We start from the raw sequence: 18,439 nt of genomic DNA, 5'->3' as shown, positions 1-18,439 counted from the left end.
TTCTGATTATATATTCGCAACATCCGGCAGTCAGAGGCTCAGAAATATTGAAACCGAATCGAAAAACGTCAATCCAGTTCAGTTTCCAGGGCAATGATGGGCACTTAATTGCGTTCTTGTCGGGCCCCAATCAATTACATAGCCGCTAATGAAGACCCGATGCCATCCATTGATTGACTATCAGGCCGCAACGAACGCACATACATGAGTGTATGTATGTACTATAAACACACATATATGCGACGATTCTCTGGCATTAACCCAGCGTCGTTAATGGAATCAAATCAGAAGTCAGAAATCAGAAAGGCGAACGAGCCCCGTGAACGAATCGCGCGTCACAGAGTCACACGACCAACCGATCTCCCAATCCCCCCAATTCTCTTGACCCACCACCGCCAACCCATTCGACGATTCATTCATTTTTTTGAAATTCTTAAGACGCAGCACAAAATTTATGAAATAGTTGTAGTAAATTTCGTCGAAAGACCCCAATTAAGATCAAGATATAATATATTCTCTGAGTGTGTGTGTGTGTGTGTGGGTCTCTGAGAGTTTGAGGTATTCTTTTTTGTTGAATTGTTGAATGAACTTCAAGATTGGCCAAAACCAACCAGCCACGGTTATTACTAGTTATATCTGTACGCGTGGCCGGGTCATATTAGGAAGTTCATTCAGATCCAATCTAGGGTATTTAGTGGCTCTTCCATCTGAACGAGTTCTGATTTCTCAGTTTCGCCGGGTGGCATTGGCATACAGATACGGATACAGATACAGATACAGATACAGATACAGATACAGATACAGATACAGATACAGTCGCCACATAATACAGATACTTGGGCAGATACAGATAAGAGCAACTACGCATTGCTTGGATGTATGAATGTATGAATGTATGTAGTGTGTAGTGTGTTGTGTGTAGTATGTCGCCATGTGATAATGGTTCTTTAGACGATGCCAGGTTATCAGCACAGAGTGGGCCGGACCTCGTCTAATAGCATAAAGACATTCATTTTTACTGCGTAAATGCTCGCCACTACGCCCTGCCCCACATTCTCAAATCGGAAATGATGCGATCAAAGAATGCCGCACTTGATGGCAAAACTCATTCGATCTGTATATATGTTATCCTTTATCCGCAGGACACATCGCCTTTAGTGCTCTGGACGACACCTCGCACTCGGTGCATGTGTACAGCATCAATGGCTGCAGTCTGGGCTCCAAGTATGTTTCTGGCCGGGTCACCGGATTGGCCAGTGCCTCCGACTATTTGGTGGTGGCCGACGATGCCGGCGACATCACCATGAGCAGACTACACGGGTAAGATAACTCCCAAGACTTACAAAAACCTACAAATTTTAATTTAACTTTGGACATATGGTTTTAAATGATTTCCTACAAAATTAAAAGTAATGTTTTTTTTTCGAACACCAAAAAAACATTTATGTTCTTTCAATCCGTTTTTTTTTTTTTCGAATAAAAATTAAAATAAATGTATAAAAAAGAAAAATTTTATTTTAGTTTCCTCAAAAAATATTTTGTTGTAATTTAAAAATATAAATAAATTAATGAACAAATTCTTTCTATTATTAATTTCTTCTAATAAATTTTTTTTTTTTTATTTTTGTGTCTTATGTCCTATTTTTGTAGTGCCTTAAAAATTAATAAAGAATTGACTTTATTAAATTCCTAAAAATGTGTTCTCCGTTGGAATAAAAATATTTTTAAAACATCACTAATTAATTTAAACATTTCACTTGCAGCTTGAAGCCCGTTTTCGACATTCCGCTGCACGTGCCCATCCAGACGGTGGTGGTGACGCCGGGCAACACCCACATCCTGGCGCCTCTCCGGGATGGCCGACTGGCCGTGATCGCCGTGCAACTGCCATCCGGTGGCAACAAGAAGCATTCCGTGCTCAATGTTTAAAAGAAATAGGAGCAGGAGCTTAGCGTAACATTGGACTTCCTCAGATCCCGAATTTTACACTCTCTGCCTAGCATAAGTTGCCCCCTATTTTCGTGTAGTGCTTCTAGCACAACCTAGATGTAGATTTTGTGTCTTGTGATTTGTCATGATTTATTTTAATTTTTTTTTTGTCGTTTCCCATTCTACGTGACGTGCCAAAAGCAAAGCCTTTGACCAACAAATAATTCCCACGAAAAGTTGACAAATGTGTCTAAAGATATTCAGCAAGTCGATCGATTGCATTCGCGGAATTTCCATGCGAACTGAGCAGTATTTCACCTGTCAAAAGTGCGTGTTCACCTGTCCGCCATCCTGGGCCGCCAACATAAAATGCCCACATGATCGATGGCACACTCTTCTTCAGTTGATGAAAATCAAATCTGAATAAATCATCAATCATGCGCCGAGGTGTGAGGAGATATCTCTCTTCGGCCAGGCAAATGGGACGGAGATGGAGACGACAACGAAATCAGAGGAAGACGATGGGGAAACTGGTTGTAGACGCACTTGGCAACTACTCTACTCACTGACTCACGAGCGACTTTCAAATTTGCCCAAATAAAAAAAAAAAAGAACCGACAAAAAATCACCCGGCAACAGCGGCAAGACGCTTGAAAAACTTAAAAAACCGCAACCGACCGCACAGATCGACGGCATCCAGCTGCTCGGGTGCTCAATAAAAATAAAGAAATAAAGAAATAAACACTTTCGTTGCGCCCCCTTTTTTGCGCCTGCAGACACAACCAAAAATAGAGCCCCAGAGATCTTCGTCCCATTAAGTACGCACACACTCGGATCACATGGTGTATCCAATAATTAGCAGAGCAATTCCAATTGAAAGTATTATCACCGCAAGATTACAGTCCGTCCACACAGATCCGCAGATCCACAGATCCAAATTGAAAACCAAACTCACAGACAATACCAGTGCCAGAACAAAAGATACTATTCTTTTCGGTTCCATTCCCCAAAACTTCTGCCTTTGATCTTACTCGTCAGCGATTGTGAAAAACCCCCCCGCGCGCAGACTCTAGAATTTGAATTTCCAAAGACAAGCGACAATATCAAAGGTGAATAGAATATATATATCTATTTATATATATATATTTTACGAATTGTAATCGCATAAAGCCCTGGGCAGCTGCAACAGAACAAGCAACCTATCAATATCGTACTCCAGCAATATATACAGTATATCATCTGTGTACGTAAAGGTCCCTCTGGGACCGAGTTCGTTATTTGTTGTTAAGATCGTATCGCGTATTATCGTAAAAATGTTTTCCCCGTTCAATGTATGTACGTAATTGTACTAGTTTATGTAGATAATGTGACTATCCGTAGTTTGTAGATCTGTCAATAAAGTGATGAGAGCCACACAGTAATTGTAATTCCTTGTTTTATTCAAACGCCCAATGAACAGAGTACTTGGCACTTCAGTTTTCTTGTATTTATTCAAAAACCATCGCTTGAATGTTGATTAAAATTAAAAACTAAACAATTAGAAAACCATATTTCAGTTCTATTACCTTATAAATTAAAACATAGTCGTGGGTAGCTTATGAAACTGATTAATTCCGTGAATACTATTCCGTGATTCTATATGGGTTGCGATGCTAGATGAATTTGTTCGATCAATAAATAGGTTGTAAAAATGATGCGTGCACATAAATACGAATTGGGTGATTGACTGATTGATTGATTGATTGATCAATTGTGGTATGTGTTACAAGATTATATAAGTGATTGGGTTGCTGGGGTACCCTTAAGTAAACGGCCAATTAGTTTAAATACGTTAACTAGAGCTCGCCTGAATCGCTAGGAACAATCATTGCTACTTACAAAAAACAAAAGACGCGTGATTACAAGCCAATAACTAAAGCTATAATTAAAGAAAACGAATAAAGTAGATTCTATATTTCGAATGCGATACTTGTGTGACTGCTATTCGAGGGTGGTAAGTTAGAAAATTAGTGTCTAAGCCGGCATTAGATACGGTTAATTACCTGGATTACGAGCTAGATGGTGCTTAACCTAAATTGTACATAACTGTAAATCGTATGACCTTTCTCTCCATAATTTCTTCTTAGTTTTTTTTTGTGTTTTTTTCTAAGCATATTTCTTTTCTTTTCACGCATCTTCGAAGGCATTTGATCTATCTAACTAACTAGATGAATTCCCGTCGTCAATCCGATAGCCTTTTGTTTTGTGGTTGTGTAATGGTGGGATCTCTATTCCTCCTCCCTCTGCAATAAAACGAGAAAAGGACAAGGATTACTTAGTTGGGATTGGGGGGCAAGGAAGGTGAATACTTACAAGTACGGGATACACGAAGGTGTCGGCGGAGTCTTTGCCGACTGCATTGCGGGCTATGCACTTGTAGTTGCCCATGTCCTCCCACTTGATCTCGGAGATGAGGAGATCACCGCTGGGCAGCACCCGGTGGCGATGTCCCTGGACGATCTCCTTGTTCTCGTTGTTCAACCAGGTGATCTCGGCCCTGGGACGAGCGTGCACCCGACAGGGCAGCATGATGTTGTTGCCCATCAGGTCCAGATGCGTCTTCTCGGAGTAGATGATGCGCGGCTTCTGCGGACCCGGATAAGTCTTCTCCGGCACCAGGCGAGAGGTTCGGGGCGGATGCACCACAGTGCTGGCGTAGATGGTCTTGGAGCCAGTGCGTCCCACACAGGTGTAGGTGCGGGCCTCGCTCAGCATGTGATCGATGATGTGGGACGATCGCACACGGACAATGGTCGCCTCGTTGGCCTCCTCGGCCACCTGGTTGGAGTCCAGATCGTCCAGCTCGGAGTGCGGCAGATGACCCACCACCCACTGGATGCTGGGCACCGAGGAGCCCATCATCTCGCAAACGATCTCGACGGTGGCACCCTCCGCCTGCTGCAGCTTGGTCGGCGGCGTCTTGATGAACTTCAGCCAGTCGGCCGGGATGGCTCGGTTGCGGGGCTTCTCCTCCTCGGCCTCGATGGAGTTGTCCACGTTGTTGCTATCGTCGTCGTCTACCAGGTCCACGGCTCTTCCGCGGACAGTGGCAATACTGCCGAACAGCAGCAGCGCTAAGGCGCACACATGTAAATTCATTTTCTGCAATCAGATCAGAATGGAAATCGCCGATGAGTTCAAAGTTCATCCACAGTCATACGACTCTAATATAGGTTAATAAACCCCAGAGCAACGTGATGCGATAGCCGCCTGCATTCCAGCCAGTCATCCATCCTCCATCCCCCGTCACTTATCACCACCTATAATAAACCAGGGGAGGTCTCGGCGTCTATTTCCCCCGATAAGAGCAAAAAGGCCTTCAGCCGCCGGACTCTAGAACTTTTCTATCACTTGCGAAATGCCATGGCTCTCGGAATCGGAATCGAAATCAAAATCCTTTCCCGACAAAAAAAAAAAAAAAAACCCCAACCCCCTAGAACCCCCAAAACACCGATCCCAAGAGATCTTTTAGATCTTCGCTCTCAACACGAATTTCACAATGCCACGACACCAGAAGCAAAAAAAAAATGTTATAAGAATCATGCGTGGGCCGAATCAGAGACAGAAATCGAAAACGGAATGACACCATTGTGACGTCAATTTGTTCGAATTCTACAACTTGATTCATGTTCACATTCTCACCCACGCTCTGGCTCTAGCCGCAGATCAAGGGCCAGTGTGTCCCATGTCTAGAGTCTAGACTGGACTAACTGCGTGACCGATTAATTATTCATATAGTTTTCGAGGGTATTGGTATTGTGTGTAGTCATTCGCCAATCGCTGGCGAATGTTGCATCAGACGGTTTCTTTTGCCCTTCGATGGGGATTTTGGTTTTTGGGGAATTTCTACGAATTCCGATGTTGACAAAAAAAAATGACAACTATGATTGATAGGATTGATTGGTCTTTTGTTAACGCATTACTCAGACTCCTACTCACACTCACCTTTTGATTTGATTTCTTTTTTCTCTTCCGGTAAAAAATGTTTGCAAATTTCTCCCTAACGTTGGATGATATGCTATCAAGTGCTATCGTCGGTCGGCCTGTCGTTATGTTATGAACGAATTTATCAGCTCTATGTTGTGGCGGCTCCTGGTTTGGGCTTTCTGGTTGAAGTTGAGCAGCAGTTGGCTTAGCACTGACATAGATCCGGCGCTGGATGCCGTCTTGGAGGTCGTGCAGCTCAGTGTTGGCGGAATCTTGGCTACTTGCCGGACGTTCGGGGGCCGAATATGGATCGTATTGGATGGTGCTTCGCTTGGGGATAGCGATTGTCTGGATTAGGCTGGCTTGGGATCAGGTGGTGCAGCGCTCTCAGTGGGTCAAAGTCTCGGTTTCGGTCTCGGTCTCGGCGTAGCGAATATCTAGCTGACGGCTCTGGCACATTCGATCCTCGATTGGGTATCAGTGATCGGAACGGGCTTCCTTGGATGTGGCGGTAGCTTTGGATTTGTTGGTTGTCGTTGTCTGGTTGGCGCGGCACTCGTTTGAATACGCACGGTTCATCGACATTACACTCGAGTCAAGGTGTTTGGGGCGTTTTTTAAGCGGATCGCGGCGAATTTCAAAAAGAAGCGAGGATCGGATCGTTTGAGTTCGGGTTGGATCGTAACGGATCGGATTGGATCGGCTCTCAAAAGTTGTGTTCAACAGCTGGAAACTGTAACAGAACTGAATGTGTGACCGCTGCGCTGTTCCATTTATATGCGACGCCGGCTCACTCACACATGGGAGCCCGCTCTCCTTCTGCTTCTCCTTCTCTTCTCCGCCTGCCTCTTCCGCTTCGCCGCTCTTCGATCTCACCCGGCTCTCTTCGCCGCTCCGCTCCGTTCCCTCTTCACCTCCGCTCCGGGAGACAAGCCGCCAGCATTCAATTACTCGTTCTCAGATCGTAATTCTTTGTGCGACCGCCGCACCGGGAAGGTGCGGAACAAAACGGATATAACCGGCCAGGGGATTCGATTATCCGCCTCTGGATCTGGATATGGCTTTCGCTTGCCTAATTGCACCGTCAGCTACAGTCCAACGCCCATTGCTTGCAAGCCCAAGTGTCGCAGAAGCCGTTCAACAAAATAACATAGCATTGGATGTATTACCAAAGGATACCTATAAAACCCTCTATACATTTGATCAAGGGGTTCCTAATTTCATTACTGAGGTCTTTACAATTAAGTTTATTCCATTCTTTCCACTTGTATGTGACACGTACTTTTATTATATAAAATTGTATACCATTTTTAATAGAATTCATAAAGAATTCATATTTTATCAACATTTCTAAATTTTCTTACTACTTCTCAACCAAAAATGAAGCATAATTAGTCAGGGGCATTCTATAAAAGAGGGAGCTGTCAACAACAGAAATATGATCTTTGTATATAGAAGGTTTTATAAACCGAAATACGATCTATTATTTTCAGTGTTTGACACTTCATGAATCGACCCTCGAAATAAAGTGATAAAGACAATCCAACTTAAAAAAGTTTCAGTCATGTACCCAATATTAAACCCTAAAGAAGTTTAACTTTACGATGTTCTCCTGTAGTTATCAGGACCACAGACTAAATCTGCTGATTTCATTTCACAAATTTGAGCGGTTTTAATTATTTTTTGTGATTTTATTTTTCACTGACATGCCTTTGATACGCATGACCAATCTGCCAATTTAATAACCACAAACGAAAAGCAGAACTTGGCTTTAAAGCCCGTTGACAGTGTAAGCAGCATTCAAATTTTCTGGCCGATAAAACATACCACTTCTTATGTTGAATAGTTGGGTATTGGGGATTGAGGATTGAATGGGGGGTGTGGCATGGAGTGGCATGGTGCAAGGTTCCATTAGCCGAGACCGTGTCTGAGTTCGAGTCCGATTCCGACTCCGAGTCCAAGTCAGTGGATAGTCCGTCCATCCGTCCATCCGTCTGTCTGTCTGTCTGTCTGTCTGTCTGTCTGTCTGTCTGTCTGTTTGTATGTCTGATCTGTCCATGCGATCGCCTCATTGCAATCAAGTGTGAGTGCCAGTTTGTCTGCGGCGATCGTTGGCTGAATGAGAAGCGGAGGAGGAGGAGGAGCGGCGGTATGATACCACAAACCACACTCAAAGAAATAATCTTAGACTGGAAATACGAACTCCTCGGATGGGAAATAATATAATATAGCATTTAACTAACGAATTTCTAAATCATATTAAGTATAATTAGACTTAAAGAAGTGAAGTCCACTAAGACTAAGCCACCTTAGTCATAATAATAAAGGATTTCAGCTTAATTGTTTTTGATATCTGAGATTAAAGCAGATTTTCCTTATAAATTGATTGTATCTGAGATAAGAATATCGTGACAAAGGTGCGAGAAGCCAAAGGTAATTAAACATATCTTTCCAGTTGTTAGTTTAACACCTTAGATCCGTGTTTACCCGAGAAACACAAAAAAAAACTCAATTTTTATATAATAAAAAAAACGTAGTTTAATTAAGTAAACATTTAAAAAAATAAAGAGAAGTAAAATAAAATTTTATTTGTCACAAACATTGCTTTATCTTAATGCTAATTTCTTAAGTAGTTAGGTAGGCACCTTTGTTTAACTAAATTTTCCTTTTTCTAACCCCCCATATTTTAAAAAAAAATTTATGTTGAAAAATGTAAATCCTTTTTTAGTTTTAATACAAAGCACTTATTAAAATTGCACCAATTTAAACTTTGTTTTCTGTTTAAATGTATCAATTCTTTATGGTTTTTTAAGTACACTAGCATGCAATTTTTTTAGGGAACTATAGTCAAATTGTTTAAAGTGCATTGCTGATTGCCTACTCGTAAATGTAAGTGTATCTGAGGGGGAGGCGGCGCTGTGAAGGGGGATCCAAACTAGTCTGAGCTGACGTTGCCGGCCGGGAGCTGATCACTGACCACTGGGAACTGGCAACTGGGAACTGGCAACTAGGGGCAGCGGACTGGGGGCTGGAGGTGCAGCCAAAATGGCAGACAGACTGGCAGCCACATCGCGTGTTTGCTTTCCGCTGTTGCCGGGCGGCAGCCGCTTGTGGTCGGGGGGATGGGGAGAAGGGGAAGGGGGAACGGACAGGGGGACGGACGACTGAGGCACCGCGACTAGTTTCTTTCTTCGCTTTATCGACAAGCCACATCGACAACTAGATTCAATTCTACGAGTAATTTATTTATTGCACGTTACACAAATCGTCCGACCGCAGACTGGTCCCCACCACCCCCCCACCACCCTGATACCCCTTCTACCCCCCGCACCACCATCACAGAAAACACTTGGCAGCGGCATCGAGCCAGCCACAAAGCGAAATTCAATTGAGAGAAAAATCTTGCAGGTGCTTGAAATTGTGTCTCGTGCCGCTGCCGCTGCCGCTGCCGCTGCCTCTGCCTCCACCGCCAATCCCCTCGAGCCCCGGATCTGGTGCCGCCTCATCCGCCCCCTGGACACCACCTCATCCTCTTGCTGCACGGCGGTTACCTCCTCAGCCTTGGACGGCACACCTCAAAGCGCTTTGGCAACGATATCGTAACGCTGACGTAAGGGGCACTGAATTGAAATGGCCTTTTGATGCGACTTGGGGAGCACTTTCTACAATAGGAGGGACTGCGACTGCGACTGCGACAGCGACTGGCATCCGATTCGATCCGATCCCGACACGTAACAATCGCCAGTGACGCGGTCAGGGGTTGCACTTCCTAGGTGCCCGCCACACGGATGCAATTGAGCGGGATCAAACTGAACAATCAGACATAAAAATCGGATATTTTGCAGCTAAATTGAATTTGATAGCTGTAATGAAGCGTGTTGATTGTGTGATTTAACAAAGTAACAATCAATTAAGAGTATAGATTGCTTCTAGTGAAAAATGACTTGGGAATTATAAGAAAGGAAGGGGAACTTTAACTTTATTTAATAGCATACTTATACAAGGGCCTTACAAAAACTATTGCTATGTCAGTGCAATCTTGCGATCTCCCATTTTGATACCGAAAAGGGTAATGGAATCGTTAAATTTTGAATTTTTAAAATTAATGAAAGTCTAATTAAATTAAGGAAGGACTTTTGAATTTGTACAATTATTAAAATTTGGAATAGCTTAGAAGGGGTATAGTTGTAAAACCTTTTGGTATTATTTTAAATAAATTACATCATATTAATGCAGGACTATCGAATTTCTTTCAGTGTGCTTTCGGGGCCTTCCCAAATGAGATCAGATCGGAATCGGAACCGTCTTTACTTGGCTTGGCATACATATTCATGTGGCTGTGGCCATCGTCGACTTGGGACTTGGAGCCCCTCCGATCTCGAACTCAAACTCGATCTCGATGTCGATCTCAGGTGGACGGCCCAGCGGCATTGTCATCGAAGTCTTTCGTGCGAAGCGTAGATTTATAGGTTCCATTTCCTAGAAACGATCGATGGCTGGTTTTCAGTCCGCACACAGCACACAGCTCACAGCACATAGCCAAGCCAAAAAGATATACATGTGGTTGAGTGAAAGAGAGGTCGAGGTCTGGCACCCCGTCACTATTTTTCTTTTCCATATGGCATAGCTGACTGAAAATCGTACGATTGTTCGGTGACTTGATGGCACAAATTATTGCATCATGACAATGGACGATCGGAGACTCGTGCATGTGCATGGGTAAGCCAAATTGGCCCGCTTCCGCTAATGGGTAATGGGTAATGGGTAATGGGTAATGGGTAAATCTCTTCGGGCACCACTCTGCACCACTCCGCCCCAAACTGTAGCACACTGTATCTGCAACTGCATCTGTATCGCACCACTCGGCTAGCTGGCTGGCTGGCCCGCATCGTTTGCACTTTTCTGCTAATTAACGACGTGCCAGCGATAGCAACACCTCCAGAGCCGCAGATACAAAGCAGCAACACACCACCGGAACCAGTCGGTGGTAGGGGTACACAGAGGAAAATTAATGTGAATTGATGTGAATTGTAGTTATGTTAGTCCCTACCAAAACTTGTGCAAATCGGACTATTTTTAGGGATAATATACAATATTTTCATGGTATAGTTCAGAAAACGCCTTAGGATATGCTTTGTTTTTTTTTATGATGTTTCATTCTTGATTAATATTTGAGCACCTTTAATAAAAATATTTGAAAACCCTATTTTTTATTTAAAGTTATTTATTTAAATCTGTCGTTTCCAAACTTAATGCAACTTAATGCAATGCATGTTTTCAAATGTTATATCATGTCCAAAAAAGTACCAATCCAATCTATAAGAAAATTAACTACTAAGAAATACTAATATATTTTCCAAAGCACAGAATATGGATCATCATTAATAATTGATCTTAAATAAATTCCAAAACGATTCTTTTTTTTCGCTGTGTACCTGTGGAAGGGGTCGGGGAAACGACCCATTCAAAGTCAGACATTTTGACAGCAGGACGGACGGGTAGAGCAGGAGACGGAGATAGATGTAAAGACGGAGACAGAGCGAGAGTTCGGGGAAAAGATAGTGCAACATGCAACTGGCAAGCCAAGACCACTCGGCCAGATACAGATACATTTACAGATACAGATACATTTACAGAGGCATTCGTTGAATTGCAGGTTGTCGGTGTTTCTCCGTGTGTGTGTGACTGTATCAGCCAGTGGAACGCTGGTGACAACGTGAGAAAACTCATGTTCATGCCACAAATTCTGTGCCGTTTTCACAGTCTTTCTACCCCTCCTCCATCCACCCCTGCCCCCTCTTGCCTCTTTTTGCCTGCTGTCACTGATACAGTCGGGTTTTAGCCGCCTAGCAACAGCCCAACTTCTCGGCTTCTCGGCTTCTCGGCCTCTCGGCCTCTCGACTTCCCAACTTTTCAACTTCTCGACTTGTCGCGATCTCCTCGGCTTGTTGGCCAAAGAGTGCAACAAAGACAGAGTGCCGCAATGAGCTCGTGTCGCCTTGACAGCGATATGAAAGGTCAGTTCAGGGAATTGGTATAGGAATCGGAATCGGAATCGGAATCGGAATTGAAATCGGAATCGGACAGCACGTCCAGCTATTCGGTGGCATTTCGCCAGGTGCTGCTCCACAAAACCGCTTACCTATCAAATCAAAGATTTTGAACACAGTAAAACTGTTTTAGGTCGAAGTACAATCTAGCACAAAGTTGTAAGAAATGTAGCATTTCATAATTGAATATTTCTATCATCACGTGTTTAGAAAACTAGTTCGACTTATAGAGACTTCCCTGAGCATTAAGGTGTCAAAGTTTGAGCTATAAAAACTATATCCTGTATATCCTTAACTGAATGGTTATGTAACTTATCTTAGTCATTTAGTTTAGTTTGTATCACTTTGAACTTTTTATAAGTTAACAGCTATCAACAATCAGAACAAATACGAAACAATCAAGAAAATCCCTTAGTAACCCTAATTAAGAAACGGTAAATATATTAAGACACTGAAGATGAGCTAAAGTTAAAGTAACTATAAGGCTGCTATTCCTATCTGTAGCCTTAATTTGCAACTCTAAGCAAATAAATAAACCAATATAATACATGTCCTATGAAATATTTGATTGATTTGTTTTAAAACTTTAGGTTCCAATGATTCATTCAAGTTTTGACGGTGATTTCTTTGCTAAGATGGGGAAATCACGGCAAAGTCAATTGGATTGAATCTTTCGACCCCTAAACTTGAACTGGTTGGAAACCAAAAGTTCCTGATAAGCCCCCGACTCTCTCTCCCTCTCCCTCTCCCTTTCCCGTTCTCTTGGGCAATGCCCGATTCCAATTCCGATTCTCCATAGCCGTTCTACATTATAACGAGATCTCTACATTATAACGCACACTCACGCACACTTCCCATACAAAATGTGTGTGGGCAATGTAATGTAATGTACTGAGCATAACGAACAAATGGAGTGGAAAATTTTTGAAACCACATACATATCAAGTTTCTTCTCGTTTTTGTAAAATGTGGAAAATTTTCACGACACATCCGAATGAAATGCAATTATCACTAATTGCTTGGCGTTGGTTGGCGGTTGTTAATAGCGATGTGTATTGGAGATGGGAACTCAAAATTGAAGCTTATCTGCGAAGCGAAGGTGACGGAATTGGTACTGGAATCGGATTTGAAGGCGGACTTCCTCATCACCATGAATATGGCTTACAAATCAGCATTCGGTGTTTTTAATTTAAAAATTAAGAGGCGACGAATTATGCGATCACGGGTAATCCGACTCTCTGGAATACCTCGAATGTGTTTGGTTGTCTCTTTTTTCGGGTCTCCGGTTTCCAGACGGTTTACGTACACCTTCGGTTTGTTGTGCAACAAAAAAGCAAAAGAGAGGGCTGACTGACTCCGGCTCTCGCCCAATTTGCGTTCCGATTGCATCAGCCATTTAAGCCCCTATGCCCTACCCCTGCTCTTACCCCTACTCTTACCCACAACCACTGACAACTGGGTGCGCTCTTCAGTGCAGCGAAAAAAGGTAAACCCGAGTCTTAGAGCATAACCCTGAGCATAACCATGTGTACGTAAGAGAGATCCGAGACCCAAGTGAATGAGTCATCGCCAGCCGGTAAATGAATATATTCGAAAATTAAGTGGGTTGGGTCACTGGAAAGTGCATCCAAGTGGCAGCGAATTAGCATTGCCTACATGTCAAAATTCTGCATAGTGGGTTGCCATGGAAACCACTAGGGATTTCAAAATTTCTGTGTTTAAAGTTCCCAGAGTTCTTAGGTTATTAAGAAGAAAGTTTTGTGTCATATGCTACACTTTATAAGACTTGAAAATACCAACAAAAAAGATAAAAAGACTTAAAAAGCCTACATTTCCCTTATAAACTTTTAAAAGTAAGATAGTAAGATGAACAATGTTGATACATCAACCAAAATCCTTTTCAGGTGCGTTTCTATTTAATTTAGGGTTTATTTAGAAGTGACTTATAGATACATTGAAGGTATATCTATTATACGGAAAAACAAGTTAAACTTTCACGTACAGTCAGAACAGTCGGATTTGAAAGGTCCAATGACTTCCTTTCCGATATGTAAGGTATGAGTATTAGAACGTGCTATTTGTAAAAAATCATCCAGTTCGCCGTTTCCCTAACTCTTTGCGCCCCCCATTGACAGTTCTTATCTACATATTTTGTAGTTCGTTCTAATTTTGTTCATTTCATTATAATGATTTGGCAAAAGAAAACAATAACATAACAAACGAAAACGAGGTTGACGTTTGGAAACCGAAAGAGGTATACCCTTAAAAAAAAGTTTGGTACATCATAAAATACTGCTTACATTAGACTTTTACATACATGCATACATAGCTAACGCAAAGTAAATTATCTTCCAATATGTAGATATCTCTAAGACAATAAAATGACTCGGAGGCTTTGAATAAACGTGAGTTCCTGGAATCGAGTTAAATTCTTAATAAGTCCTATAACTTTTGATTGCAGTAAGTTAGCTGTTTGCTGCGCACTTAAGATAAACGCTTACATTTTTGGGGAGTAAGTCAACGCTTTACCTGGAAGAACTAAAACTGAGAATGCCAATATAAGCAAGTGAAAAACAAGTAGGTCAGTTCTATACATAGAAATACAAAAGATATGATACATACATAGCGCTAAAGAAATTTGACTTAGACAATTTTAAACTGTATGAAGGTAATGTTTTTGAACTTACATATATAAAAAAGGTTTGAAAGGTTAAAGCTTAAAGTAAACATCTTACTGATAGAATATGATTTTAATAAGATGTTATGAGAACAGTAGGAGATTCGGTAATGTGTTACTAAGCCCCCTTGATATAGTAAAGTTAGCTATGACCTAAGACTTTAAGATTCTAGTATGCTTCCATACATATGATTTTAAATTCAAGACCCCCTAGATCAGTAGCATCCCTAGTTTTTGGATAGGGTAGCCAGATGACGTCTGATGACGTGTGAGGCGATGTTATTTTCAACTTGAGCGTTGTTATCGTCGTCATCATCAACGCCCCAAGTTCAATAGAGCTTGAAAAACATTTATGAAAGCAAAAAAAAAACATATGTATAAAAGGGGGCTCGTTGCCCCACGCACACAAACATATACTGATGAAGAAGAGGGGGTGTGGCAAAGGGGGAGGCCAATTAAAGATTCCTCCTAATTGTCTTCACATACAGTGGGTGCTGGTGTGTCTGTGTATGGAATATATTCCAGTAATTCATTAGTGTGCAGCATAATTGAGTGTGCCGCAGTGAGTGTGTGACAGTGTGTGTAAGTGGATAAACACACAGCATCAGTTGGGGGCTCGTCTCTCACACACACTCACACCCATGCAAAAGGGGGGCAGCCAAAGAGCGAGGTTTGCTCTTCAATGCTCTTTTCCTCTCTCTTTGCTCTTCAACCTCCTCGTTGGCCACTCTCTTATCTCGATCGTATATGCAAAATGAAATATTACGAATAAAATTGTGACGCATTTGAACCCGCGCCTCTCTGCCCTGACCCTCCCCCTCTCCCCCTCATTCCCCTTTCCCCATCCTAATTTCATTGCGAAAAAATCGAAGGCAACGATTTATATTGCTTAGTCTTTTGTATTTTTTTTTTTTGTGTTTAATAAAATTGCAATTTATTACAAAAGCGATCTGATTATTAATTGCTTGTGAATTGATTTCGATTCAGAATCGAACGATAGTGGTTTTAAGGGGGGTTTTGGGGGGAGGGAGGGGAAGGTGCCTGCGTGACCAGCGCAACGTCAGGCTCTAAAAAATAAAACATGTAACCAATTCTCGAGGGAAGTCGGTTTTAAAGGTGCTTTGAAAGGTGCTTTTAAAGGTGCTTTTAAAGGTGGGATTGTGGTGAAAATGTGGAGATGGAGATGTTCGCCGGCTCACGTAGACACCGCTCCACTTGAAAATGGAAATGGAAATGGAACTGAAAACCAATCGGGGAGGTCTCGAGCTGACGCGACACTAAATGCAATTCAGTTTTTGCCTAACCCAAGAAACTGACTCAGCAGATCGGATTAAGGTTATAGTTGGATCTGCAATATCTAACTGTATCTGTCAAGGTAGCAAAATATCTCCAATATCTTAAACCATATCTTATCACATCATAATCACAAATTAATTTCCATTTTTCCTAAAATATCTTAAAAATTTGCTTCCTTAGAGCAATAAAATATAAAATAGTTCTAAGCACAGATTTTTTATAATTAAAAAAAAAAAGAAAATCAACTGGAATATTCTGGCTATTAAAATAGCAAAAATAAAGAAGATTCTCGCCAAAGGTTAAATAAAATTTTGTATATAAAAATAACAAAATACTTAAACAAATGGTTAAATTTCTTATTTATAAAAAAATACCTTTAAAGCTTTTTAAAAATAATTGTGTTTTGTGTTTTTCTAGGAAATTCCTGTTATTACAATAGTGCCTTACTTCAAAGCAATGATTTGCAAAAACAGCAGAAACAATAACATGTTTATGAAAGTTGAATAAAATTAGTTAGCAAAGCTGAGTCGTTATGAAATCAATGATAGGTTCTCGAACCCAAATTCAATAGAATCAATGCATATGTATACAAGCTGTGTTTCACTATGCAATGACTATAACATATTTCAGAATGCAATAAAATTAAACGATGTCGACAATCTAATATTTAGTACACTTTGATTAAAGGTTTGAACTAAAACTAATAATTTTAAGGCAAGGGTTTAGATGGCAAATTTTCGATGAGCAAGTATATAATATCTAGATCAAACTGCAAAAATTCGCACAGTTCTCAGTAACATATTCTCCGGCCGAGGAGATTAAAAATCAAAATACAGGCGAAGTCTTCAAAATATTTTGCTTAAGTTTTGTTTAACAGATCGCATTCTTCTCACGCTCGATCGCCTTTGAGGACTTTGTTTACTCTTGGTTCCTCGTTTTTCGGCGGATGAAAGCATATTTTCGGCCAAGCGGTGCACTTATCATTATTGTCCGGCTTTTGCGACTCTTCCACGAAGATAAACAACATGAGATCTGATATTAGGCGGAACCAACAGACCCACTGGCGACTTCTCCATGAATTCTCAGATCCCATAGGTCTATTTGAAGTACTGTTCTATTAACCAGTTTCGGACTGTGGCCTGTTGCCTAGCGCGATAACGAATCTAGCATAGTCATATTTGTTGTACAATTAAAAATCACGAGTGTGCTAAATAACGAATTTGAAAGGTTTCAATTAAACTGTTTGACAGTCTGCCCCTTCGAACCAACGTCACATGAATCAAGACAACGCGAAAGTATTGCTCATTTCTTAGCACTCTCATCCCGAAAAGTAATGACTTGATGGCACGAGATCAGAAACTGGTTCAACTATATAGTAGATGGGAAGTGGCCAAAGCTCAAAGCGGAGGAAGCTGCTATACGGGCTATTAAGATGGGTTTCGAACCCCGAACCCCAATTAACTGAGCTATCTTTTCTGTTAAATCAGTGTTTCTTGGCAAAATTTTATTATATTGAGGCAGGTTTTTTATCTATATATTAAAATTACCAGAAATATTTCATGTCAGATGGAAAATTTTGTTTACAAATAAATAGCTTTTACAAATTAAAATAAGTCAAAAATTTTTTCTTGATAGTTAACGAAAAATATTTTTTTTTTGTAATTTGTATATTTAAAAAAAAATGCAATCTGTATTATTAAAAAAATTAATAATATTGGTAAGTTAACACATTAAATAATATTACCAAAGCTTTAAAACTTTTCTAATTTATATTTTTTTTTTATCAAAGATATCTATTTCTTTTGTCGAGTTTGTGTAAAATCTAACTCCATAAAGTTACATTTGTTTTACAAGAAACAAAAAAACTCAAAAAAAAAATATTTTAATTAAAGAATGTTTTTATCTATTTTCCGAACTACTTCCATATGCTAAAAGTTAGTATATTTATTTATCAAGTTATTGACTTGTAATCCTACCTGCATATCTTTGGTTTCTTAGATGGCGTTCACTTCAAAGCTTCGTTTGGCACTTTCACTGGAGTTCTAGAACAAACGCTGGAGTTTCCGGTGGATTTTTTTTTTTGGATACTTTATAGGGGGTGTTCGATATCACTTGGCACACCAAACTCAAGCTGCAGTTTTATTCTGGGCTCTTGGTACTCTATTCTCAGTGGAGCTCCGTTCTGCTCGAGATGTGGCGAGTGATGGACTGTGTGGCGGAAGATTGAGCGTCCATGCTTTTATATCTGGCATGGGCATGCCCGAACCAAAAATCAACAAGTGGGCGAGCGGGACGAACGGACGACGAACGGATGACGAACGGACGACGAGCGGGACGAGCGGACAGGCGGACATGCGGACAAACGGACAAATGGACAAATGGACAAACGGACGAGCCAGCAAATTGGACTCCACTGGGCTTTAATAACAGTTATGGCGTCGGCACTCTCTACACATACACATACAGATACAGATACAGATACAGTATCTGAATCCGTACTTGTATCTATATCTGTATTTGT

General features: G+C 41.1%; 3 protein-coding genes across 5 annotated transcripts in view; 1 reads left to right on the top strand and 2 right to left on the bottom strand.

Annotated features, from left to right (window-relative positions):
* The window catches only part of LOC128259448 (neurobeachin-like protein 1), a 43,445-nt gene extending 40,095 nt beyond the window's left edge, over window positions 1–3,350 (top strand). For all 3 annotated transcript variants that reach the window (XM_052991826.1, XM_052991825.1, XM_052991824.1), the window contains 2 exons: window positions 1,143–1,320; window positions 1,764–3,350. In XM_052991826.1, coding sequence (XP_052847786.1) covers window positions 1,143–1,320; window positions 1,764–1,929 — 344 coding nt within the window. In that variant the 3' untranslated portion in view covers window positions 1,930–3,350. The remainder of the gene's footprint in view (window positions 1–1,142; window positions 1,321–1,763) is intronic.
* Window positions 3,351–3,400: 50 nt separating this feature from the next.
* Window positions 3,401–18,126, bottom strand: LOC128259451 (neural/ectodermal development factor IMP-L2). The gene is made up of 3 exons (XM_052991830.1): window positions 17,895–18,126; window positions 4,282–5,070; window positions 3,401–4,211 (listed from the first exon to the last, which is right to left on the bottom strand). The coding sequence occupies exons 1-3, from the start codon at window positions 17,898–17,900 to the stop codon at window positions 4,197–4,199; spliced, it is 810 nt and encodes a 269-aa protein (XP_052847790.1). The 5' UTR covers window positions 17,901–18,126; the 3' UTR covers window positions 3,401–4,196.
* On the bottom strand, window positions 5,915–6,113 carry LOC128259456 (uncharacterized). Its single transcript, XM_052991836.1, has one exon. The coding sequence runs from the start codon at window positions 6,111–6,113 to the stop codon at window positions 6,018–6,020; it is 96 nt and encodes a 31-aa protein (XP_052847796.1). The 3' UTR covers window positions 5,915–6,017.
* Window positions 18,127–18,439: the final 313 nt, after the last annotated feature.

Source organism: Drosophila gunungcola (genome assembly GCF_025200985.1).
Source record: "Drosophila gunungcola strain Sukarami chromosome 3L unlocalized genomic scaffold, Dgunungcola_SK_2 000005F, whole genome shotgun sequence".
Lineage (NCBI taxonomy): Eukaryota > Metazoa > Arthropoda > Insecta > Diptera > Drosophilidae > Drosophila > Drosophila gunungcola.
Note: the sequence above shows the minus strand (reverse complement) of the source record. Positions and strands in the feature narration are given on the sequence as shown.

What these genes read in the sequence shown, in the direction of transcription:
- LOC128259456 (XM_052991836.1), bottom strand. Translation starts at nt 6,113, where the DNA reads ATGTCAGTGCTAAGCCAACTGCTGCTCAACTTCAACCAGAAAGCCCAA.